Source organism: Sphaerodactylus townsendi, linkage group LG08 (genome assembly GCF_021028975.2).
Source record: "Sphaerodactylus townsendi isolate TG3544 linkage group LG08, MPM_Stown_v2.3, whole genome shotgun sequence".
In the NCBI taxonomy this organism is placed as follows: Eukaryota; Metazoa; Chordata; class Lepidosauria; order Squamata; family Sphaerodactylidae; genus Sphaerodactylus; species Sphaerodactylus townsendi.
In genome coordinates this window covers 109,586,166-109,611,099 of record NC_059432.1, presented here as the reverse complement: position 1 = coordinate 109,611,099, position 24,934 = coordinate 109,586,166, and the positions used below count along the sequence as shown (strand labels likewise).

The window sequence follows — 24,934 nt, the reverse complement described above, 5'->3', positions numbered from 1 at the left end:
AACATCAAAACCAGCAACAAACAGTTCTCTCAAAGTAGGAAGCGCTTTGGCTTAGGAAGTATAGTAGGTCTGGCATAGGATTATCAAAGGAACAAAAGGTGTGCTAAAAGATGACAGGGAGATTGCAGGGAAGCAGAATGAATTCTTTGTATTTATCTTCACCCAAGAGGAGGTGAGGAAAATTCCTGCACCTGAACCAAGCTTCTTAGGAGGTGAATCTGAGGAACTAGGGTGAGAGATAGTGGTAGACAAGGAAGAAGTTCTGGCAGCCATTGATAAACTAAATGCTTCCAAATCCCCTGGCCCAGATTGCATTCACCCAAGAATTCTTAAAGAGCTCAAGCATGAAATTGCTGATCTTCTCACTTTAATATGCAACTTATCCCTGCAATCTGCCTCCATCTAGGGTTGGTAAATGGAAAAAAAATTCGGCCCTGGTTCGGATTCGGGTCCAGTTTGGGTGTATGGGGTCGGATCCCCCCATATCCGAGCCTGCCAGGCTGGGATACACCCGAATTTGCAGTGACATCCGAGATTCTTGGATGCGTTTTTATTTTTTTGCTGTTTTTTATTTATTTTATTTATTTATTTATACTTTAAATTTCTATCCCGCCCCGTCCCCGAAGGGCTCTGGGCGGCGTACAGCATACAGTGGATACAGTCATAAAATATCATAAATAGGCTAAAACTTATAAAAGCAGCGAAACTAGCTACATATTAACATATAAAATGTAAAATGAATAAAAGCATAGATATATATAGGTATAGGTGGCGCCCGATACCTAATATTAAATTCTTCCCTCTAGAGGAGAACTGACAGATCTTGATAGATGTTAAAGGCCCAGGTGTAGGGCCAAAGAGAGGGGGGGGGGCACCATCAGTGGCTGGTCTCTCCAAAGGCCCATTGGAACAGCTCTGTCTTGCAGGCCCTGCAAAGGAACTCACCTGGGTCCCACGCGGAATTCCAGGATAGCAGGTGGAAGAGCGTTCCACCAGGCGGGGAGCCAGAGCTGTAAGAAGGCCCTAGCCCGTGTGGAGGCCAACCGCATCATCGAGGGGCAGGGAACCACTAACAAATTAGCCTCTACAGAGCGAAGAGGCAGGTGTAGGGATTATATGGGGTGATCACGGTCTCGAAGATCCCCGAGGGTCCCAGGCCGCGTAAGGTATAAAGGTCAACACCAACACCTTGAAAGCGATCCGGAACTCTACTGGAAGCCAGTGCAGTTGAAACACGGAGCTGAATGCTTGATCCCAGCTTGGCTCTGCCTGTGGAGCAATGCGCCGCCGCATGTTGGACCAGTTTCAGTCTCCGGATCGAGCGCAAGGGAAACCAGCGTGAAAGCGAGTTACAATAGTCTAACCTAAGGTGACCGTTGCATGGATCACGGTGGCCAGGTCCGCTTGGGGAGGAGAGGAAGGGGGCCAGCAGCCCGGGCCTAAGCGGAGATGGAAGAAAGCAACCAGGGTTGCATGGGCCACCCTGGGCCTCCATAGAAAGAGACGAATCCAGGTGGACCCCCAGATTCTTGCTGCGGAGGGTGTCGGCGCCAATGTGGCCCCCCTCCCACACCGGCGGCTGAAGAGTCCACTTCAGCCAAACCCAAAAGGATCTCCGTCTTCGATGGATTCAGTTTTAACCTGCTCTGTAAGCAACCAACCAGCAACCGCCTCCAGACAATGCTGTAGAGCCTTGAAGGGGCGTGGCTGCTCCCCCCTCCATCGACAGAATAGGCTGAGTGTCATCCGCATGCAGATGACAGACCAACTAAAACTCCATTACCAGCTGAGCAACGAATTGCGTACATAGATGTTAAATAATAGCCCGGGGATAATAGCCCCCACAAGAGATTTACACCGCAATAAAGCGGGCACTTCCGGGAGGCAGATCCCTTTTACCTCACTTACTGATTCCGACCCCGGAGCAACGAGGCAATCCATTGAAGGAGACCCGTGCCCCGCACTCCGGAGGCTGACCAGGCGGTGGGTCAAAAGGTCGTGATAAAACCCTTATCAAACGCTGCGGTAAGATCAAACAAAACCAACAGCGCCGATCCGCCTCAGTCAAGCTGTATGCTGAGTGTAATGCTGTGACTCTGCGGCGAGAACAGTCTCCGTCCCGTGCCCAGCAGGCGAAGCCGGACTAGAAGGGGTCGAAAACCAATGTAATAATCCATCAGAAAGCCTTAGAGCTGCTCCAGCACCACTCTCTCAATTACCTTCCCCAGAGAGCAGAAGATTCCGGAGGCAGGCGTGGTAATTGGCCAGATCCCTTGGATCCTAGCGGTGGTCTTTTTAAGAGTGGGTGGACCACTGCCTCCCTTCAACCCATCGGGAAGAGACTCCTTGCTCAAGGGAGGCATTGATGATATTCAACAGATGGGGTGGTAGCTCCTCCAGGCAGGCTTTTACAAACCAGGAAGGAGCCTTGGTCCAGAGGGACAGGTAGTTGGTCTAACAGCAGCTAAGGCCACAATCGACAGCGATTCAGAGAGCAGGGAAAACTGGGCCATGCAAGGGCCCGAAGACGGCAAGGGAGCCTCCAGTTCGCTAATTGTATCCAACGTAGGGGGAAGGTCTTGGCGGAGCGACGCGACCTTATCCGCAAAAAAGCTCATAAATGCCTCACAGCTAATGCTCAATTGAGAATTTGAAGAACCCTCCGATAGGGAGGTTAAAGACCGAATTATACGGAACAATTGCGCCGGGCGAGAGCTAGCGGATGCGAGAGAGGAGGAGAAGAAAGCTCTCTTCGCCTCCTTCGTCGCCATCTCATAGGCTTTCATAAACGTCCTATAAGATGTTCGCGCCGCTTCGTCACGAGATTTCCTCCATACTCGCTCTAGGCGTCTAAGCACCCGTTTCATGCGGCGTAACTCCTCCGTGTACCATGGAGCACGCCTGCAGGGGGCGCATTCTTAAAGGTATCAACATGAAAATTTCAGGGTATCTTCAGAATACTGTCCTGATGATGTCCCCCAGGTTTGGTGCAGTTTAGTTCAGGGGGGCCCAAGTTATGGACCCCCAAACAGGTGGCCCTATAACCCATTGTATCCAATGGGAGCCAATGGAAGATAGGGGCGATCTTTGAGGCCATAACCCAAATCCCCTGGCCCAGATTGCATTCACCCAAGAGTTCTTAAAGAGCTCAAGCATGAAATTTCTGATCTTCTCACTTTAATATGCAACTTATCCCTGAAATCAGGCTCCATCCCTGAAGACTGGAAGATGGCCAATGTCATACCAATCTTTAAGAAAGGATCTAGGGGGGACCCGGGAAATTACAGACCAGTCAGTTTGACATCTGTTCTTGGTAAATTAGTAGAATCTATCATTAAAAATAAAATTATTAAACATGTAGAAAAGCAAAACCTGCTGAGAAAGAGTCAGCATGGCTTTTGCAGAGGCAAATCATGTCTTACAAACTTACTAGAGTTCTTCGAGGGTGTAAACGGGCATGTGGATAAGGGGGAACCAGTGGACATTGTCTACTTGGATTTCCAAAAGGCTTTTGACAAAGTTCCTCACCAGAGACTATTGAGAAAACTCAGCAATTAAGGAATAAGAGGGGAAGTCCTCCTATGGATTAAAAACTGGTTGAGGAACAGGAAACAAAGGGTGGGTGTAAATGGGAAGTTCTCACAATAGAGAGATGTAGGGAGTGGTGTCCCCCAAGGATCCGTTTTGGGACCAGTGCTCTTTAACCTATTCATAAATGACCTGGAAGTAGGGGTGGGCAGCGTGGTGGCCAAGTTTGCAGATGATACCAAATCATATAGGGTGGTGAGAACAGCAAAGGATTGCGAAGAGCTCCAAGTGGACCTTGATAAATTAGGTGAGTGGGCTAAGAAATGGCAAATGCAGTTCAATGTAGCAAAATGCAAAGTGATGCCCATAGGGACAAATAATCCAAACTTCACATACACCAGCGATGGCGAACCTTTTCGAGACCGAGTGCCCAAATTGCAACCCAAAACCCACTTATTTATTGCAAAGTGCCAACACGGTAATTTAATCTGAATACTGAAGTTTTTGTTTAGAAAAAATGGTTGGCTCAGAGGCGTGCGTTACTCGGGAGTAAGCTTGGTGGTAGTCAGTGGCGTTGCTTTGAAGCAACTGTGCAACAATTCCAATGGATGAATCACGACCCTAGAAGGATTTACTCAGAAGCAAGCCCCATTGCCAGCAACCAAGCTTACTTCCAGGTAAAGGATCATGCTTTAGTTCTTTGCATAAAAATCAGTGGGGTTTAACAGCACTTAACAGGGTTACCTACACTGCTTCCCCAAAACTGGGTCTTAGGTTTAATGCTAATAAACGAGCCCAGCGGCCCAGGCCAACCTAGATGTGTTGGGGCGGGCACTCTGTTTGTGCATGCCCACAGAGAGGGCTATGAGCGCCACCTCTGGCACACGTGCCATAGGTTCGCCATCACTGACATACACGCTATCAGTGCTGTCAGTCACAGACCAGGAAAGGGATTTAGGCGTCTTAATTGATAGTTCCATGGGAATGTCAACTCAATGCATGGCAGCTGTGAAAAAGGCAAACTCTATGCTGTCCCCAGGAAAGGAATTGATAATAAAACTGCAAAGATTGTGATGCTCTTATATAAAGCCGTGGTGCGACCGCACTTGGAGTACTGTGTTCAGTTCTGGTCACCACATCTCAAAAAGGATATCGAAGAGATAGAAAAAGTGCAGAGAAGGGCAACGAGGATGATTGAAGGATTGGAGCACCTTCCTTATGAGGAGAGGCTGCAGCGTTTGGGACTCTGTAGTTTGGAGAGGAGACGGCTGAGGGGGGATATGATTGAAGTCTATAAAATTATGCATGGGGTAGAAAATGTTGACAGAGAGAAATTTTTCTCTCTTTCTCACAATACTAGAACCAGGGGGCATTCATTGAAAATGCTGGGGGGAAGAATTAGGACTGATAAAAGGAAACATTTTTTCACGCAACGTGTGATTGGTGTTTGCAATATGCTGCCACAGTAGGTGGCCACTAACCTGGATAGCTTTAAAAAGGGGCTTGGACAGATTGATGGAGGAGAAGTCGATCTATGGCTACCAATCTTGATCCTCCTTGATCTCAGATTGCAAATGCCTTAGCAGCAGACCAGGTGCTTGGGAGCAGCAGCAGCAGCAGAAGGACATTGCTTTCACATCCTGCATGTGAGCTCCCAAAGGCACCTGGTGGGCCACTGCGAGTAGCAGAGTGCTGGACTAGATGGACTCTGGTCTGATCCAGCAGGCTTGTTCTTATGCGTTGCTGCGGGGAATAGCACAGACCTTATAAGGACAGGGAGGTGAAGTCATTCGTACTACAACATCTTCTTGGATTTTTTCCACTCCTTCTGGCGGTTGAAAGGTGAATGTCCTCAGCATTCTGACAAAGAAGATGAAGAGTTCGATCCTTGCTAGCTGCTCCCCCGGACAGACACGGGCCCCTGTAAAGTGAACATGGAAAAGAAACATATCGAATAAGTAGAGTTTCAGAGATTCATCTAGTGGTGAGATTCAGCCGGTTCGCACCACTTTGGCAGAACTGGTTGTTAAAATGGTGCTTGTAAACAACCAGTTGTTAATTTTTTTTGAATCCCACCACGGGATGCATTGTTGACATTTCAAAAAAGGGGAAATTATATATAGCCAAAATTGGCAAGACGACCCGAGTTCAATGATGTACAATGAAAAGGCAAGCAGGATAGTGCTGTCTTTCCCCCCTCCCCCCTTGCTTCTCAAGGTCTGCAGGCTTTGGGAATCAAGGGTGGGGAGAAGTGAGAATGATCCTGCTTGTGGGAACCAATCCTCCATGTGGGACTGGGTAGTAGAAGTGGTGTGAGGTTGGCCACAGGTGTAGCTCCCATGGGGACATCCGGGGACCAAGACGCTCCCCGTGGGAATCACATCACCCAGGCGCTCCCCGTGGGAGTCACATCGCAGAGCTCCCCATTAGGAGTCCACATCACCCAGAGCTCCCATTAGAGTCCATGCACCAAGCTCTGCATTGAAGTCACATATGGCTCCCATTAGAGTCCATCCTGGCTCCCATTAGGAGTCCCACATCACCAGAGCACTCCCTGTAGGGATAGAGGTGCAAAATTACTGGATCACCCCTCTGCCCAATTGCATCCTCATCCTCCCTTCATCTCCATAGTCCTCCTGGCCTGCCTGCCAGCCTCCCTGCCTGCCTCCTCTCTATATACATATATTTTAAAACTCCCTCAGTTAGATATTTAAGTCTCACAATCGGCAAACCTTTCAAGTTATGGTGAGTTCCAACTTCATTTTACACAGTTTCCCAGCACCCACAGGGCATCTGCAAATCACTACTTTGTAATCTGCCCTCATCCCTTTCTGCCCCTCCAAAAGGATATTTCCTCTAAACTGTCCCCCGGCATCCTCAGAGTCTGCATGCAAATGAACCCTCTTCTCATTGGCTCCTGTTTTCAATTTGCCTCATGAAGGGGGGAGGGGGGAGAAACCGATGAAAGGGCTGGAATGCAGCCAGCAGTGACAGAAGAGAAGAGATCATGCATGCCCTTCTGAAAATTGCACTGGTAAGTTTTAAAAGAAAAGATTACTTTCAACTTTCAGTTTTGAAGAGACTTCAGGAGGGGGCTCGTCAAAACAAAAGCTAGTGTGTGGCTCTTCCCTGTTATCTTCCAACATAAGCACAGTATGATATCTGTGAATTGCATTTGCACGAGATCTTTAATGCATTGAATAGGAAAATAATCGCTTTGTAGGTAATGGTTTAGTACTATAAAACTGCCTTGCGCAAACCGCACACAGGCAGCATGAACATAAATGCTAGAATGCATCCAGCCATGAAACTTGAACAATTGAACCTGCAAAGTTTTAATTAGTAGTTTTTTATATTATGCAGAAGCCATATAGTTAAAAAAATGTATGCATATACATGTATGCATATACATGTGTAAGTGTTGCATGCTAGATTCCATTTGAAAAAGACCTCTCTTTAAATCTTCCAGTCTTCCCCCTTGCTATTTTAGCTGCCTGTGGCTGTTTTGTTTTTGGTATAGCTTTTGGCATGTAATTTTATAATACCGTGTCTCTCAAAGTAAGTGCATCATGTGGTTTTTCACTATAGATAGTGGAATGAATTTCGGATACATAATAGTTAGCTAAGGAGTGCAAGTCATATTGTTCCAAACTCCAGGTGGTGACTGGAGATCTCCTGGAATTACAAATTATTTCCAAGTACAGAAATCAGTTCACCAGGAGAAAATGGCAACTTTGTATGGTATGTATTGTCGAAGGCTTACTAGAGTCAAGACAGTGTCTAACCAGCTCCACACAAACACAGGATGACCATAGACAAAAGAAACAAAGGCCAGGATACTTCTATTCAGATGCTCCCACCAGTGACCTTGCTATCTCCATTGTTACTCCCATGCTATAGTCTTCATTGTTGCTCATACTTCTATTCAGATGCCCTCAACTATTGACCTGGTTGCCTTCTTTGTTACTCACAGACAATGTTTCTCCACCCACCCTGGACACTCCAACAGATATATATACTCCACTTGCTTTCCCAACATTTATCCTCTGAAGATGCCAGCCACAGATACAGGCGAAACGTCAGGAGAGAATGCTGCCAGAACTCGGCCATACAGCCCGGAAACCACACAGCACCCATTTGTATGGTATATTCTGCACTGCACTCCACTGAAGTCTATCATCTCTCGGAACCCCCTTCTTCAGGTTTCACCTTGGAAATCTCCAGGAAATTCCCAGTCTGGAGCAGGCAACCCTAGTTCTGCACAATGCAGGATGTTTGAATAATAGCTATATCTTCAAAGTTTGTGATGTCTAAATTGTAAACAAAGGAGCCTAGAAGAAAAAGCAGGGGACACAAACACATAGCTGTTCATGATTTCTCTGCACCTGGGATTGTAGAGAGTGATGTGTTGGAATGCTTGGAGTAAATTCCCCACGGTAAATTCCCTGAGGTTCAACAAAAAGGCACAGAGGCCAAAGTCTGATGTTGCCTCTTGGCACTGGTATTCAGAGGCTTACTGCCCCGGAATGTGGAAGTTCTGCACAGTTTCAGCACTCCAGACAGATTTTTCAAGAGCAAATCAGGAAAGTAGATTCTGGCTCATTCCGCACATGCAGAATAATGCACTTTCAAACTGCTTTCAGTGCTCTTTGAAGCTGTGCGGAATAGCAAAATCCACTTTCAAACAGTTGTGAAAGTGGTTTGAAAATGCATTATTTTGCGTGTGCAGAAGGGGCCTCTGAGTTTGTTACTTAAAGCAGTCCCACAGCAGCTTCTGGCCTTAGCTGCAAGTAGGATGAATGCTCACCATATAAATTCAAGCCCCCACCCATTTGCAGAACCTTTAATTCATCCAGAAGAGATTACTTTGGAGGCTGCACCCTTAGCAATTAGGATGAATCTGCAGTGCTTGGAGTTCTTGTAGATACAAGTGTGCAATAGGCATTCAGAGATGGAGATTCAGGCTTACTGGTACTGTGGTTTTGGCTATTATTTCTGCTTGGCACTTGGGAATGCAAAGGAATGAGTGGGAGTAATAAAACATTATTCACGGCAGCAATAAGAACATTTTGAAAGCATTTTTAAGTTGTATTGTTGCCAAAATACTTTTAAGTGTTATAACAGTTGTTAAACATTTTAAGCATTTTGAAAATGTTGCCAATTTTTAAATCTGCTGTGTGCCATGGCCCACGTTGCTGTGTTGGTTGTGAGTTGAGACATGGTCTATAATGTGATGGTGGCTTTGAGAGGACATGATGCAAAAAATTGTTCTTTGGTTGTAGTGGGGGAGGGTGGCCTTTGGTCATGGCGGGGGAGGGTGGCTGCCCATAGGGCCGTGGTGGTGAAACATTGGCACTCCAGATGTTATGGACTACAATTCCCATCATCCCCTGCCAGCATGGCCAATTGGCCATGCTGCCAGGGGAGATGGGAGTGGCACCAATTCGCCACCACTGCCATAGGGGCAGGGTGCAAAAAGATGTTGCCCCAGCCTCCATTTCCCCAAGCTACGCCTCTGAGGTTGGCAGAAACGGTTCTGCTTGCTCCTTGGGGGCCCAGGGGGTGGGGGATTTGCTGGGCTGCTGCTGAGCTGCGGAGGCCTTGCTGCCATTGCCCCGGTAGGCCTGCTTGTTCCTGGGTTGGGAGAGGGCAGGGGATTGACTAGGCAAGGAATGCAGTGGGGCCAACCCCTGTGCAGGAACACATGACTTGACTGGAACTAAGTCCTTCACGGTGATTGGTTGGAAGTGAGTTATCACCATGAGTTCCATCCTTAAATGATTATTGTAGGGATGAGCCGCTGACCCAGCAGCACCGTAGGTAGAGCGCTGGAATGCCGGCCCAACTACGGCCTTCTGGTCACACCCGCTCCCCCATCCCCCACCCCCCGGTGAGTCACAGGTCATGAACTACCTGGCTCACAGCCACCAGGTATCCCAGACAAAGGGACAATGGAGCCCTTGCCTCCAGGTGTGGATTAGACCCAGACACGGACGCTTCCTCCTGCGTAGCAACCCATTTGATGATCTCCGCTCTCCATCTCCTGCCTCCTGGTCCATACATTTCTGCCTCTTATGAAGCCTAATAAGAAAGGAGCCAGGGGCTAGCACACAAGAGCAGAAGTCGCCATGTCCACGGGATCCCGCTCCTGCTAGCTGGCTCTCTCCGCAGATGAAATCCCATGGCGTGTCGTCTCTTCCTTAGAGACAGCATTAAAGGCATGACTACAGATTATGTCTTAGAGTTATTTTTTATTTTATATATTATATTTATACTCCTCCCTTTTCCACAATGGGGGCTGAAAGCAGCTTACAGCATTCTCCTGTCCTGCATTTTGTCTTTACAGCAGCCCTGTGAGAAGGGTTAGTCTCAGGGTGTGTGACTGGTTCAGGATCACGCTATCAGAAAATTTCCAGGGCAGAGTGATGGATTCAAACCTGGGTGGATTCAAACCTTCCAGATCTGAGGGATCGCATCTCCCCGTATTGCCCTACTAGGGCCCTTTGTTCTATGGAGGAGCATCTACTGGAAATCCCTGGTCCGAAAAAGATCCGGCTGGCCTCAGCAAGGGCCAGGGCTTTTACTGCCCTGGCCCCTACCTGGTGGAACAGGCTTCCAGGTGAGATCAGAGCCCTGTGGGACCTACAGAGTTTCTGCAGGGCCTGCAAAACTGACCTGTTCTGCCAGTCTTTTGGCAAGCCACGGTGACCATCAGACCCTCATACCAACTAGGTTTCCTGTGGGCAGGAAGGGGGTTGGGATAAGTCGCCATCTGTGTAGTTCAACTGATTTATTTAAATTCTGTGGGGAAATCTGTACATTTTAAACTGTTAAACTATTATTTAAATTCTGTGAATTTAAAACTGTATTAGGTTGTTTTATTGTTATCATCATATTTTATACTGATGTACACCGCCCTGAGCCCTTCAGGAGGTGGTCAAAATGGGGGAAATAAATAAATAAATAAATAAATAGAAATAGAAGTCCATCTTGGTCTGAAATTCTAACTGATTATAAGTCACTGTATTTTGAAAGAAGGAAACAAAGAAAGAAAGAAAAAAGTTTCTCATTTCCTATTTGTAATCCTGGCACTTTTCATTCCTTGAAAATTTGCCTACAGTCCACAGCAGCTTCTGGCCTTGGCTATCTATATGATGAATGCTCACCATATAAATTCAAGCCCCCCCACCCCCGTGGGAAAACCTTTGGGTCATCCAGAGATTACTTTGGGCTGCACCCTTAGCAATTAGAGGATGAATCTGCAGTGCTTGGAGTTCTTGTAGATACAAGTGTGCAATAGGCATTCAGAGAAAGAGATGGAAATTCAGGCTTACTGGTACTGTGGTTTTTGGCTATTATTTCTGGCAACGCTTGGGAGAAATGCAAAGGAATGAGTGGAGGGTAATAAAACATTATTCACGGCAGCAATAAAACATTTTGAAAGCATTTTAAGTTGTATGACACTTAAAATACTTTTAAGTGTTATAACAGTTGTTAAACATTTTGAAAGCATTTTGAAAATGTTGCCAATTTTTTTAAATCTCTGCTGTGTGCCATGGCCCGTTGCTGTGTTCGGATTTGTGAGTTGAGACATGGTCTATAATGTGATGGTGGCTTTGAGAGGACATGATGCAAAAAATTGTTCTTTGGTTGTAGTGGGGGAGGGTGGCCTTTGGTCATGGCGGGGGGTGGAGCGCCCATAGGGCCGGGTGTAGGGAACATTGAGACTCCAGATCGCACTCATCATCCCGCCAGCATGGGCCACTGCCATGCTGCCAGGGGATGATGGGAATTGTAGTCCATAACATCTGAGTGCCAGAGGGTTCACAAGTACCACCGCTATAGGGGCAGTGCAAAAAAGATGTTGCCCCAGCCTCCATTTCCCCAAGTTGGCCTCTGAGGCTGGCAGAAACGGGTTCTGCTTGCTCCTTAAATCTAGGTGGGGATTTGCTGGGCTGCTGCTGAGCTATGAGGCCTTGGCTGCTAGCTGTCTTTAGGCCTGCTGTCTCTGGCTTGGGAGAGGCAGGGATTGACTTGCGCAAGGAATGGTGGGCCAACCCCTCAGAACACATGACTTGACTGGAACTAAGTCCTTCACGGTGATTGGTTGGAAGTGAGTTATCACCATGAGTTCCATCCTTAAATGATTATTGTAGGGATGAGTCATTGACCAGCAGCACCAGAGGTAGAGCTGGAATGTCAGGCCCAATCCACGGGCCTTCCTTCTGGTCACACCCGCCTCCCCCCCATCCTTCACCTCGGGTGTGAGTCACAGGTCAGTGAACCACCTGCCCACAGCCACCAGGTATCCCAGACAAGCGGGACAATGGAGCCCCCGCCTCCAGGTGTGGATCAGACCCAGACACGGACGCTTCCTCCTTGCATCGCACAGCCCGAGCGAGATCATGCATCACATGATGATCTCCCGCCTCCCGCCTCCTGTCGTCTCTTCCTTGGGGCAACGTGGGCATGACTACAGATTATGTCTTAGGATTTATTTTTTTATTTTATATATTATATTTATACTCCTCCCTTTTCCACAATGGGGGCTGAAAGCAGCTTACAGCATTCTCCTGTCCTGCATTTTGTCTTTACAGCAGCCCTGTGAGAAGGGTTAGTCTCAGGGTGTGTGACTGGTTCAGGATCACGCTATCAGAAAGGCCCCCCCAGGGCAGAGGATGGACTCAACCTGGGGTGGGATTCAAACCTTCCAGATCTGAGAGGGATCGCGATCTCCTCGTGATTGTCTCCTACTAGGCCCTTGTTCTATGGAGGAGCATCTACTGGAAATCCCTGTCCTAAAAGATCCGCTGGAGCCCCAGCAAGGCCAGGCTTTTACTGCCTGGCCCTTACCTGGTGGAACAGGCTTCCAGGTGAGATCAGAGCCCTGTGGGACCTACAGAGTTTCTGCAGGGCCTGCAAAACTGACCTGTTCTGCCAGTCTTTTGGCAAGCCACGGTGACCATCAGACCCTCATACCAACTAGGTTTCCTGTGGGCAGGAAGGGGGTTGGGATAAGTCGCCATCTGTGTAGTTCAACTGATTTATTTAAATTCTGTGGGGAAATCTGTACATTTTAAACTGTTAAACTATTATTTAAATTCTGTGAATTTAAAACTGTATTAGGTTGTTTTATTGTTATCATCATATTTTATACTGATGTACACCGCCCTGAGCCCTTCAGGGGAGGGTGGTCCAAAAATGGAAATAAATAAATAAATAAATAAATAAATAAGTCCATCTTAGTCTGAAATTCTAACTGATTATAAGTCACTGTATTTTGAAAGAAGGAAGCAAAGAAAGAAAGAAAAAGTTTCTCATTTCCTATTTGTAATCACAACTTTACTTTTCATTCATGAAAAAATTGTCCTTTTTATGAGATAGGTAGGAAGAAGCACATAATCCCCTTCCTGCGTGGAAGTGAAGGCATTACAGATAAACAGAAGGTTATATATCTTTTAAACAGCCACAACTACGAGCTGTTGGAAGCGGTGGCTAAATTTTTAAATGGTGTTATTTTAACTCATCAGAAGTTGTAAAGGCTGCTATTATTTTGCAGTGTTAATGTGAAACTATTTATATGCCATTAAAGGTATTCGAAATAGAATTTTTAAAAAGGATTCATGAAAAACAGAGGCCCTTTCCGCACGGGCCAAAAACGGCGGCCTGGGGATGGCAAAAACGCCGTCCCCAGGCCGCCATTCGCACAGGCGGCGCTGCTGAAACGCAGCAGCACCGTAATTCGGTTCCCCTTCCCTCCCTCAGGCTTACGCCAGTCTCAAAACAATCCACGTTTAAAGGGTAGTTTTTGAGTAAAACAAGCGTTGTTCAGTCGCTGCGCAGTGCGAACAGCACCGCTGGGAATGATGCAGCAGTTTTCTCCTCGTTCTTCCCACTTTAGCCTCATCGCTGTCCAGCACAGCGCTTCGTTGTGTCCTCCTAAGACCCTCCCTCGCTGTCCTCCAACCCCTGGAGGTCGGAGGGTTGCGTGGCTGTGGCTTTAGGAGGAGCCAGCAGGCTTACTCACAGCAACGCAGGTAAGTGGGAGAGGGACGGAGAAGCATACATGGACGATGCGGAGTCAGCCTCTCCTGCGCCAACCTCTGTTAAATGCTTTGCAACGTCTATAATCGGCCCTCCACTCTCATGCGCCCGGCAGAATTCTTTTGCTGGTGCCAGGGAGGATGATAGAGCCGATGCCCGCAGAAAGGGCCAAACAATATTGATAGGGAGGTTTCATATTTTATGAAAAAATAGATCAGGGCTCTTATTTAATGAACTCTTCTTCAAAGCTCAACACTAAATAGGGCAAATATTTATATAAATCTCAATCATAAATTAGTTGGGACGTCTACATTTACCTGCTCCAAATGGCAGAAATGCTTCTCTCTCCACAAAATGTCCATGCTGGTCCAAAAAATGATTTGGGTTGAACATGTGAGGCGTCTTCCACTGCTTTGGATCAAGAAGAACAGACTGAATATCTATAACAACAGTGGCTCCCTGAAAGGAAGAAAGTATTGGTCAAGGATTTATCCAAAGCATCACGTTTGTTTGTATGATTAAGATCCACTTTTCTCAACCTTTTGACCCTGGAAGAACCTTAGAAATATTTTTCAGGCTTCAGGGAACTCTTGCAGACTTAGGCTCAAATATAGGCTCAAATATAGGATAGATGTTGTACACTTATTATATCCATTTCCTGTGCAGGTCTATATATATGTTTGTTAAACATGGGAATGCTGTGTGATTTCTGGGCTGTGTGGCCGTGTTCTAGCAGCAATCTCTCCTGACATTTCGCCTGCATCTGTGGCTGGCATCTTCAGAGGATCTGATAGTAGGATCTGATAGAGGGTCTGATGGTCTTTCCTACTATCAGATCCTCTGAAGATGCCAGCCACAGATGCAGGCGAAACGTCAGGAGAGAATGCTGCTAGAACACGGCCACACAGCCCGGAAACCACGCAGCACCCCAGTGATTCCGGCCGTGAAAGCCTTCGACAATACATTAAACATGGGAATGCTATATCGCAGGAAAGGGAGCATGAAATATATTTTCCAAGAAATTAATGGACTTGTCCAGCGTGACCTGTAGCATCACTTTCCATCCTGTATCTTTTCAGTGGCAATCCATTCAACTTTTCAGTGGTGGAAGTCCATTAAGCCCAATGGTGGCTTTTTGGTGTTTTTTTGCCTTCCAATGCCACTGGAAAGTCCTCTTGGGAATGGCAGGGCGGAGCGACTGTAACCCCCATGCTCAGAATGGGTTGACCCAGAAAGGGGTGGAGACTCAAAGCAGCAAGAGGCTGCAGAGCTCATGTAGAGAGAAGGCTACCAGACTCAGACCTTGATTTGTGTAAGCCCTTAACACCTTGTTGGGAACTAGCGGGAAGGTAGTTGTTTATTTTTGCTATGTTGTAAATGTTGGAGTTTATTGTTTCAGGGTTTTTTGTGTCTGTAATGGGTGAGAGTTCTCCTGGAAACCTTCTTCATCATGTTGAGGCTTCCGTTCACCAAGCCCTTGGAGTCTTCAGGAGCCAACCCACTTGCAGGAAGAATTGGACTTGGCAATATCAGAAGACTATAACTAGAAGGACTTGAAATGAAACCTGAAGAGGACCTTGAAGTGTGACGTTAAATGTTGATGTTTGATGTTATATGTTAAGAAAGTAAACCATTTTGTTTTTAAAATTTGTTGTTGCAAACTCATTCCAAGTTCTGCCCCACAGAACCAACAGATAGAGATTACACGACCATGGTGCAGCATACAGGCACCCATCCCTTTGAAGGGGGCTGCCCATGTGTACAAATGGGCAAGTGATGTCTCTCAATAGTATGGAAGTAAACAACATTAAGATGTTTTTCGCACAGACCATAAATCCTGGGATGCGGAGGTAAACTATCCCAGTCTGCCCATGAATTCTGCATGGCTTCCAGCTCTGTGAGATTTTCCTTCTCGCGGGTTTTTCAAAAATAGCTAAATTGACATTTTGTTTGAAAACCCCCGCTCCACTCCTGCTCCCGTGCAGATACCGTCTGCTCTCCCTGCCTTACAGCTACAGCCAATCAGAACATCGGAAAAACGGGAACGTTCGTGCACACACAGAAACATTCGTGTGGAAAATGAAAATAAATGGGGGCTCGTGCATAATTAACTGGAATTCTTCCTCCCGGTCTTAACCCGATGAAAGGCAGCCATTCGAAGGGAGAAACCAAGATACAAATAACCTGGGATAGATGATCCCGGGTATGTCCCAGGATATTAGGTCTGTCTAGAAAACACCTAAGAGAACTATTTATTGATTTAGGATATCTCTGTGTTGCCTCTTCAGGGTCCTGCTTGGGGCGGATTACAGGAAAAAACTGACCCTTGTGATACAGAAAAGTTGGGTTCTGCTCAGCACAAAGTTCTATCAAAAGGGAACCAGTTGCTTAACATAATTTAAAGCCATTGTATGTTGCAAGTTTCTGTTTTCTGTTACGAGGGTTGTAAGTCTCTGGGTGGAGACTGAAGTTCTCCTGGTTTTATAGGGGATCTCCAGGCTATAGCAGTTAGATACCAGACAGGAAATGGCAGTTTCCATGGCTGGACTCAAATAATCACTGAGCTCACCCCAGACTCTGCTGTCTTCAGGTATGACCTGCAAACCTCCAGAAATTTCCCAAGCATGAGTTGGGAAATCCTGTCTGTTACCATTGTGTATCATTACATAAGTTTGGTTGCATTTTTTTTTAATGTTTACGGGTTTTGAAGAAGCTCCATTTAACATCCACTGCCTTGTAAATTCTATTCCTGATTTAGCCCATAAAGCTAACCGAAACAAAGGTTATAACATTTGCACAATTGCTCTCTTTCAGAATTTGAATGGCTATCACTTAGAGGAGGGCAGGGAGCTGTGCTACAACACAAGGTGTCTGTTGTGTGGAGGGGAAGAGAAGGATTTTAAAAGCCACCCAGAGACTCCTTATGGTTGAGAAAAGTGGGTGATAAATCCAAACTCTTCTTCTTTTATAGCATCGTTCAGTGATTGTTTTATGCTATCCCAGGGGAAAAGGCAAAATATAAGCAAGTTAATAATTAACAGACTTCTGTTACCTTTGGAATGCAAAAACCAAACATGTTCACTTCCTTTGAACATTGTCTGTGGACTCCAAACAATAAGATATATTGATAACGTTGGATCTCATGAATTACAGCATTGGTGTAGGGCAGTTTCTTCTTATCTTGGTAAGAAAATGATTGAGAGGAACCCAACATGTCATCGATCTCCTTCTGGACTTTCCCTAAGGGAAATAAAACGAAAGCTTTATTTGTGACAAGGTACTGGGCAAATTGTGGGAGACATTGATTGCAGGTGAAAGTATTCCACAGCCTCCCTTGGAATGTATTGTCGAAGGCTTTCACGGCCGGAATCACTTGGGTGCTGTGTGGTTTCCGGGCTGTATGGCCGTGTTCTAGCAGCATTCTCTCCTGACGTTTCGCCTGCATCTGTGGCTGGCATCTTCAGAGGATCTGAAGATCTCCCTTGGAATGTTGGAATGTCAGCTGAGATACATCCAAGTAATGCTATCTTAGTTACACCCTTTGAATCCCACTGAAGACCTAGAAAATGTTCTTCTGCTGCAGATAGTGCTGCCACGTCTGCATTTCCATTGTCATTAACAATTTACAGGAGAAGTGAACAGGAAGTGTTCTCTCTTTCCTTCTTTCTCACAATACTAGGACCAGGGGGCATACACTGAAAATGCTGGGGGAAAGAATTAGGACTAATAAAAGGAAACACTTCTTCACACAACGTGTGATTGGTGTTTGGAATATGCTGCCACAGGAGGTGGTGATGGCCACTCACCTGGATAGCTTTAAAAGGGGCTTGGACAGATTTATGGAGGAGAAGTCGATCTATGGCTACCAATCTTGATCCTCTTTGATCTGAGATTGCAAATGCCTTAACAGTCCAGGTGCTCGGGAGCAACAGCCGCAGAAGGCCATTGCTTTCCCATCCTGCACGTGAGCTCCCAAAGGCACCTGGTGGGCCACTGCGAGTAGCAGAGTGCTGGACTAGATGGACTCTGGTCTGATCCAGTTGGCTTGTTCTTATGTTCTTATGTTCTTAAGTGCAAAAAAGTCAGCATGTGCTCACTGGCATGTAAAATATCAAAATAATGGAATTAAGCATGGGACCGAGAGTCATAAGAACATTACAAGAGCCCTGCTGGATCAGATCAGTAGTCCATCTCATCCAGCATCATGACTGACACAATGTCCCACCAGTTCCTTTGAAGGTCCAACACAAGGACCCAGAGGCCAAGGCCTCAAAACCTCAGAAGAGCCTTGCTGGATCACACCAAAGAGAGTTCATTAGTCCAGCATCTTTCATACCGTAGCCAACCGGTTCTTCTGGAGGACCAACAACAGGGCGTAGAGCCAAGGCCTTTAGGATAACATCAGAAGAGCCCTGCTGGATCAGATTAGTGGTCCATCTAGCATCCATCTATCATCCAGTTCCTGGAGGTCCAACAACAGGGCCTAGAAGCTGAGCCCTTCATAAGAACATCAGAACATCAGAAGAACCCTGCTGGATCAGATGATTGAAAGTCCATCTAGTCCAGCATCCTGTCTCACAGAGTAGCCAACTGGTTGTTCTGGAGGGCCAATTACTACTGGATCAGATCAGTGGTCAGTCTAGTCCAGCATCCTGTCTCATTTAGTGGCCTTGAATCAGGTCAGCCCCTGCTTGAAACAAGGGCATTGTCAGGTTCCCCATTCAGATTAATTGTCTGAACACGGAATCTGACAGGCATGGGGTATCACATTCAAGTTTTGGATTTGCCTTTGTTTCAAACAGGAGGATAGGAGCTTCATATCCCAGGTATTGTTGGTTGTACATTCTACAGATTGGCGGGCATGCCAATAGATAAAATCTGTGATTTGGGTTTATCTCTTGCGACACTAGGTATGCTGCCTCCCAAAGAAATACTTAGTGTCATTAGGAAAATGCTTTTGGATCTGGAGCACCAGAGCCTAATTAGCAAAGCAGAAAATTTTTGCTCCCCTCTTTTTCTCTGGATTCCCTTTAGCCCTTCTGTAACAGCCAAATATTTATATTTACAAGTTAAACCTAAATTTAGGCATGCTTTATCTCTTGTTAAATGGAATGTTCTACCCTCAGCCCTATGTCAGGGGTGGGTTCTAAAACTCCCCCCCCCCATGAAAGAGCTAAGAATGGCAAAGAATCTGTTGTGCATGTATTGCAACATTCCCATTGTATAGTACAGCTGGGACAAAACTATTACTTCTCCTACTTGTGGGCACTGATTGTCTATCCCAGTGGTGGCGAACCCATGCCACACGAGCCAGAGGTGGCACTCAGAGCCCTCTCTGTGGGCACGCGCGCGCAGAGTTCGTCATGTGGGGGGCGGAAAATCACCTCCCACACACACACACATCTAGGCTGGCCTGGGTCACTGAGCACGATGAGCACGCATCGCTGTGTAGACAGGAGAACTCCAGCTGATGGCCTGGTGCCTGTGCTCCGGGTGGCTTTGCTTTTGCCTCCAAGTGGGGGGGGGGGGGGGGGCACAGAAGGTGGCAGAGAAATGCCAGGAGAGGGCACAGGAGTGGTGTGTGTGTGCAGCGGGACTTGCTGGAGGCTAGAGCAGGCTGGCCCCTGCTCGAGAGGGTGGGGCTGAGGAAGAGGGAGTCAAACGGTTTTTTCTAAACTTAAACCTCAGCATTCAGGTTAAATTGCCGGGTTGGCACTTTGCAATAAATAAGTGAGATTTGGGTTGCAATTTGTGCACTCGGTCTCAAAAAGGTTCGCCATCACTGGTCTATCCGATCTGCATAAGACTGTAGTTTTATTGCACCATGTAGATATGCATATTTTGGAAACGATGGCCCAGTTTCTTCGTTATGTTATTACAATTTGTTCTAAAAGTTTATAATGTCTACTTCTTTTACTTACAAGTGTGTTATATTCCTTTTAACTGTTAGTCCACTTTGGACCTGTTATGCCGTGAAAGGTTATATGTACCCAGTGATGGGATTCAAATTATTCAACAACTGGTTCTGGTGGTGGGATTCAAATAATTTCACAACTGGTTGTTTATGAGCACCATTTTAACAACTGGTTCTGCCGAAGTGGTGCGAACCTGCTGAATCCCACCACTGTATGTACCTATATGTCAGTGATGGCGAACCTATGGCACGGGTGGGCACGCGCACACAGAGTTCGTCATGTGGGGGGTGGAAAATCACCCCCCCCACACACACATCAAGGCTGGCCTGGGCCACTGAGCATGATGTGCATGCGCTGTGGTGAGCCTGGAGGACTCGGCTGGCGGGCCTGGTGCCTGTGCTCTGAGTGGCTAATGCCTGGGGGGGGGCATAGAGGAGGCAGAGATGCTAGAGAGGCACAGAGCAGTGCGCGCGGGACTTGCTGGAGGCTAGAGCAGGCTGGCTCCTACTCGAGCAGGTGGGGCGGAGGAAGAGGGAGCCAACCGTCTTTTTCTAAACTAAAACCTCAGCATTCAGGTTAAACTGCAGGGTTGGCACTTTGCGATAAATAAGTGGGGTTTGGGTTGCCATTTGGGCACTCGGTCTCAAAAAGGTTCACCATCACCGCTATATGTCTTTTAAACTGTCTTCGGGAAAAAAGACCACTAGTTTAGTCTTTTCAAAAAATGATGCGTTGAGCTGAAATAAAACTTCCTGAAGGCATCTTTGGGGAAAAGCTGTGTGGATTTCTTTCCTATGACGCTTCTTTGAACATCCTTGGGATGCAGGGGCGTATACGGTCAAATGTCCCTGGGCTGAAGCCATTTAGTCATATGCGGGGGGGGGGGGATGTGTCAGAAAATCACTCTCCACACTTCTCCTCCTTCCCTGATGACCTGGTGCAAAAAAAGTTGTTTGGTCATGGTGGGGGAGGGTGGCTGCACATATGGATGTGTGTGTCTGTAGAAAACTCAGATTTTGCACCAGGATACATTGAGAGCTCTTGTGTCTGCTTTTGAGGGCTGGCTCAAATACAAATATCTCTTTCCTACCAGATTCTTCACAATCCTATACCCATTACACATAAATCACTCATGATTTTAATTATAGCAAAGTTAACAAGGAGCAGCAGTGGCGTAGTGGCTAAGAGCAGGTGCATTCTGATCTGGAGGAACCGGGTTTGATTCCCCACTCTGCCGCCTGAGCTGCGGAGGCTTCTCTGGGGAATTCAGATTAGCTTGTGCGCTCCAACACATGCCAGCTGGGTGACCTTGGGCAAGTCACAGTTCTTCAGAGCTCTCTCAGCCTCACCTACCTCACAGGGTGTTTGTTGTGAGGGGAAGGGGAAGGGCAAGGAGATTGTAAGCCCCTTTGAGTCTCCTATAGGAGAGAAAGGGGGATATAAATCCAAACTCTTCTTCTTCTTCTTATGGTGCAGGGAAATCATAAGCGAAATGTCCGTTTGGCAGATTGGACAACTGCCCAGAGCATCAGAACTTTGAGTCACATCGAAACATGTGAGCGATGGAGTCACGTGCTCTGAGTTTGCCTTGTTACGCCCCTGCGAGCAACGCGGTTGCTGAAGCAGTAAGCAGGAGGTGCGCCGTTCATTGCTTTCCTTCCCGCCAAAGGACGCCACCTGCTTCCCGCCAAAACTCCGTGCGTGAAACGCCGGGGCGAAGCGGTTAGCAGCTGAAAAGCCGACTGCAAGGTGGCACGTGGCAGGGAGGCGGAGAGGAACTCTGGGGTGGTCACCGGGCTCCAGTGGCACTCAGGAGGGCATGCGACCATGACCCTGCAAGCCTTGCAAGGCGGGAATCTGGCGAGGTAAAAACTTAGGAGCTGTGTCTCTGGGGAAGTGGGGAAGGAGAAAGCCCTGTTACGGGAATCGGTTTGAAGTGGAGGATCAGATCAGGTGCTCAGCGAGGGATGCTTGCCTTCTGAATCTGGGATGGAGCAGTGTCCTTTGGACCAGAGGGAGGTTGTTTGGGATCCTCCAGGGTGGATTGGAGAATGGGAGAGAAGCGCTTGCTGGCAAGACTCGGTGATGTAGGGAGGGATCCCCCAAATCATGGAGCCGCCTGCAAGGGCTGGACTTGGATGAGCCCCTCAGATGCTCCTAGTCCAGTGGTGGTGAACCTTTGTACTCCAGAGATGCCAGGAACTGTTGGCTCCCAGCAACTCCTGCCAGCATGGCTAATTGGCCATGCTGGCAGGGGCTGATGGGAATTGTGGTCCATAACATCTGGAGTGCCAAAGGTTCACCACCACTGCCCTAGTCAGAGCTGGGGTAAGGGAAGGCGGGCCGGGCTTCAGTTCTTGCAGGTCACTGCTCTCCAGAAGCAGGGAGATCTGGATGCAGGGGGGAGGGTTCGGAGCCCTGGCTTTGCCAGCACATCCAGGCAGAGCGAGGTGGAGGGCGCTCAGATCCGGAGATCTGGTGATCTGCAGGAGGCTGAGAATCAATGAACTGCGGTACCTGAAAGGGATTAACCCAGTTCAGGGAGTTACATTATTAGTCGCAATTGCTGTATGGAACCTTCATGTTCAAAGGCAGAAAGTGAAAGCGGGGCTCAAGGAAATAGGTCCATACAAGAAATATTGCCACGACGGACATTCATCCCCATTATGCACCAGCCACCTTGTGCATAATTGGCCATAATGTCTTGTGCTCAGATGCACGGGCATTTCTTACCTTGAATATCTGGATAATTTGTCATTAAGAGCAGCCCCCAGAGGAGTGTGGTGGTGGTGGTTTCCGTCCCTGCAGCGAACAAGTCCATAATGGACTCGATGAGGTTCTCTTCATTGTAGGTAGAATTGGGATCCCCCTTGCTCTGTTAATGCCAACAGGAAAAATAAAATGGAGTTTACAATGAATTGTAAGACTTCTTCTAAGCAAAGCACTGTACCTAACCCTAACCCAGTGTTCAATTGAAAAGTGTTCAGTGCCCCACAAAACTGAAAATACTCAGAGACAGAACAATCTGGACAGTAAAATAGTTCCCAGCTGTCTTTGCCAGGGCCAGTGTTCATATAGTATGAGGTGAAGCAGGTGCCAAGGCACAAACCTACAGCAAGACCACACCAGCACCCTTCAGGGGACAATAAACACCTTGTTTTCAGGCTGACCAGGTTAACTTTTTAAACAAGCCAGGCCAAGCTATCTAAAGAACAGGTTTCACTTTCCTTTTCTTGCAAGCAGCCTAGTCTGCTTTCTGTAGGAGTCAATGGGACTCCAAAAATTAGGAATTATTTTAAAAAATAATTTGAAATTATTTAATTTAATGAGGGACCATATCACCCCATATGTCCCAAACAGAGGATCTGATAGTTGGAAAGCAAGTGGAGTATATATATACTATCGGATCCTCTGAAGATGCCAGCCACAGATGCAGGCGAAACATCAGGAGAGAATGCTGCTAGAACACGGCCATACAGCCCGGAAACCACACAGCGCCCCAGGGAAATTATGGGCTGTAAGGAAATGAGCATACCGATTAGCCCATGCTTCACTCTCACCCTTACATATTCAATATGTTTTATGCATATTAGTCCAGAAAACATCTTAAACCAAAATTTAAAAAACTATAGGGCAATCCATTTTAGCAACTCAGGACGGAAGAAGAGAAGTTTGGATTTATAGTCCACTTTTCTCAACCATAAGGAGTCTCAAAGCAGCGTAGAAACTCCTTCCATGTCTCACCCAACAAGAGGCACCTTGTGAGATAGGTGGGGCTGAGAGAGTCCTGAGACTAGTCCAAGGTCACCCAGCCGGCTTCAAGTGGAGGAGTAGGGAAATAAACCTCTTTCAGCAGACCAGAGTCCATTACTCATGTAGAGGAGTGGGAAATCAAACCTGGTTCTCATATTACAATTCACCTTCTTTTAACCACTGGACCACTCTGGATCTCAACATGAGTACATGGTTCCTAGTCATTTTTCCCCATAGCAATTATGTGAGGTTAATCAGAATGGGAGAAATGCCCAAATGCCCATCTCTGAGAACACAAAAGCAATGCTTACTTTCATCATCTGAAGTAGATAGTAATCGATGAAGTCTTGTGGTTCATGCAGAGACTGATGCACCTTATGCTTTTCTATCTCCTTGCTTACAAAGGAAGCTACATAATCACGGGTTTCAAAAACCTTCTTGTGAGGTCCTGGAAGATGTTTCATGAGCCATGGGAAGGCTTCATACAGCTACAGGTACGAAGAAGATATGATTTTGATACCCCAGTTTTCTCAACTATAAGGAGTCTCAAAGTGGCCTGCAAAACTCCTTCCCTTCTGCTTAAACATGCACACATTTTAAAAAAACCCCTCTATAGCATTTCTTTCTTTCTTTCTTTCTTTCTTTCTTTCTTTCTTTCTTTCTTTCTTTCTTTCTTTCTTTCTTTCTTTCTTTCTTTCTTTCTTTCTTTCTTTCTTTCTTTCTTTCTTTCTTTCTTTCTTTCTTTCTTTCTTTCTTTCTTTCACATACCCTGCCTGCCCACTCTTTCGAAGGACTCCGGGTGGCTTTACATAGGATACATCATAAAATAATAATAAAAATAGCAGCTCCTCTCCCTCTCCCATAGGGAAAAAAGAATAGAATCCCACCTCCACTCCCTTCACTCACTTTTAACCAATGGAAACCTCTGGGTGTGATTCTCCTTATATGGCTAATGGAAGCTGACATGCTTTTAGGTGGCCATCATCAGCAGTGGCAGGAGAGATTCAAGGGGGAGGAGATGTCACCACACTTCCCAGCCACCCACTGTTACAGCCACTGCTAATTACGGCTGATAACAGGCCATCAGAAAAATTCCCCTAACGTGGGTATTGGGGTTGCCAGCTCTGGGTTGGGAAATAACTGGAAATTTGGGGGGTGGTGACAGAGAAGGGTGGGCCGGGACTTCCACCTTCCAAAGCAGCCCTTTTCTGCAGGTGAACTTGGTTGCCTGGAGATCTGTTTGTAATCCCAGTAGATCACCAGCCACCCCCTGAAGGCTGACAAACCTAACGGTAGTGCATGTGCTGCAATGCATGCTGGGTGGGGCTAAATGTTGAAGTCCTATGAGGTCTGGGACCTGTACAGCTTAAGGTCCATGGACCCTCCTACAAACCTACCCAATAGAGTTGGCAACTTTGGCTTGGGAAATTTCTGCAAATTTCAGGGCAGGGCCAGCTAAGGGGGAGGGGTTGTGCTTTTGGCAATTTGGCATGGCTGAATCGCCAAAACAGCCAAAACGAGCCCGATTCGGCCGATTCGGCTTGTATTCGGGCTGAATTCAAGCTGCCCAAATACAAGCCAAATCCAAATCCATTTGAATGCCCAAATCTGAATGCGGTTCAGGCACTCAACTGAATTCGGGGAAGGGGGGGGGTAAAGGGAGTTTCGGCATGGATTGCAGCTGGGGATTTAAA

General features: G+C 46.9%; 1 protein-coding gene across 1 annotated transcript in view; it reads right to left on the bottom strand.

Annotated features, from left to right (window-relative positions):
• Window positions 1-5,261: 5,261 nt before the first annotated feature.
• LOC125438523 (cytochrome P450 2C31-like) overlaps window positions 5,262-24,934 on the bottom strand; it is a 48,405-nt gene continuing 28,732 nt past the window's right edge. The window contains exons 3-7 of the mRNA XM_048506955.1: window positions 23,552-23,728; window positions 22,221-22,362; window positions 16,625-16,812; window positions 13,890-14,031; window positions 5,262-5,449 (exon numbers count right to left, since the gene is read on the bottom strand). Coding sequence (XP_048362912.1) covers window positions 5,262-5,449; window positions 13,890-14,031; window positions 16,625-16,812; window positions 22,221-22,362; window positions 23,552-23,728 — 837 coding nt within the window. The remainder of the gene's footprint in view (window positions 5,450-13,889; window positions 14,032-16,624; window positions 16,813-22,220; window positions 22,363-23,551; window positions 23,729-24,934) is intronic.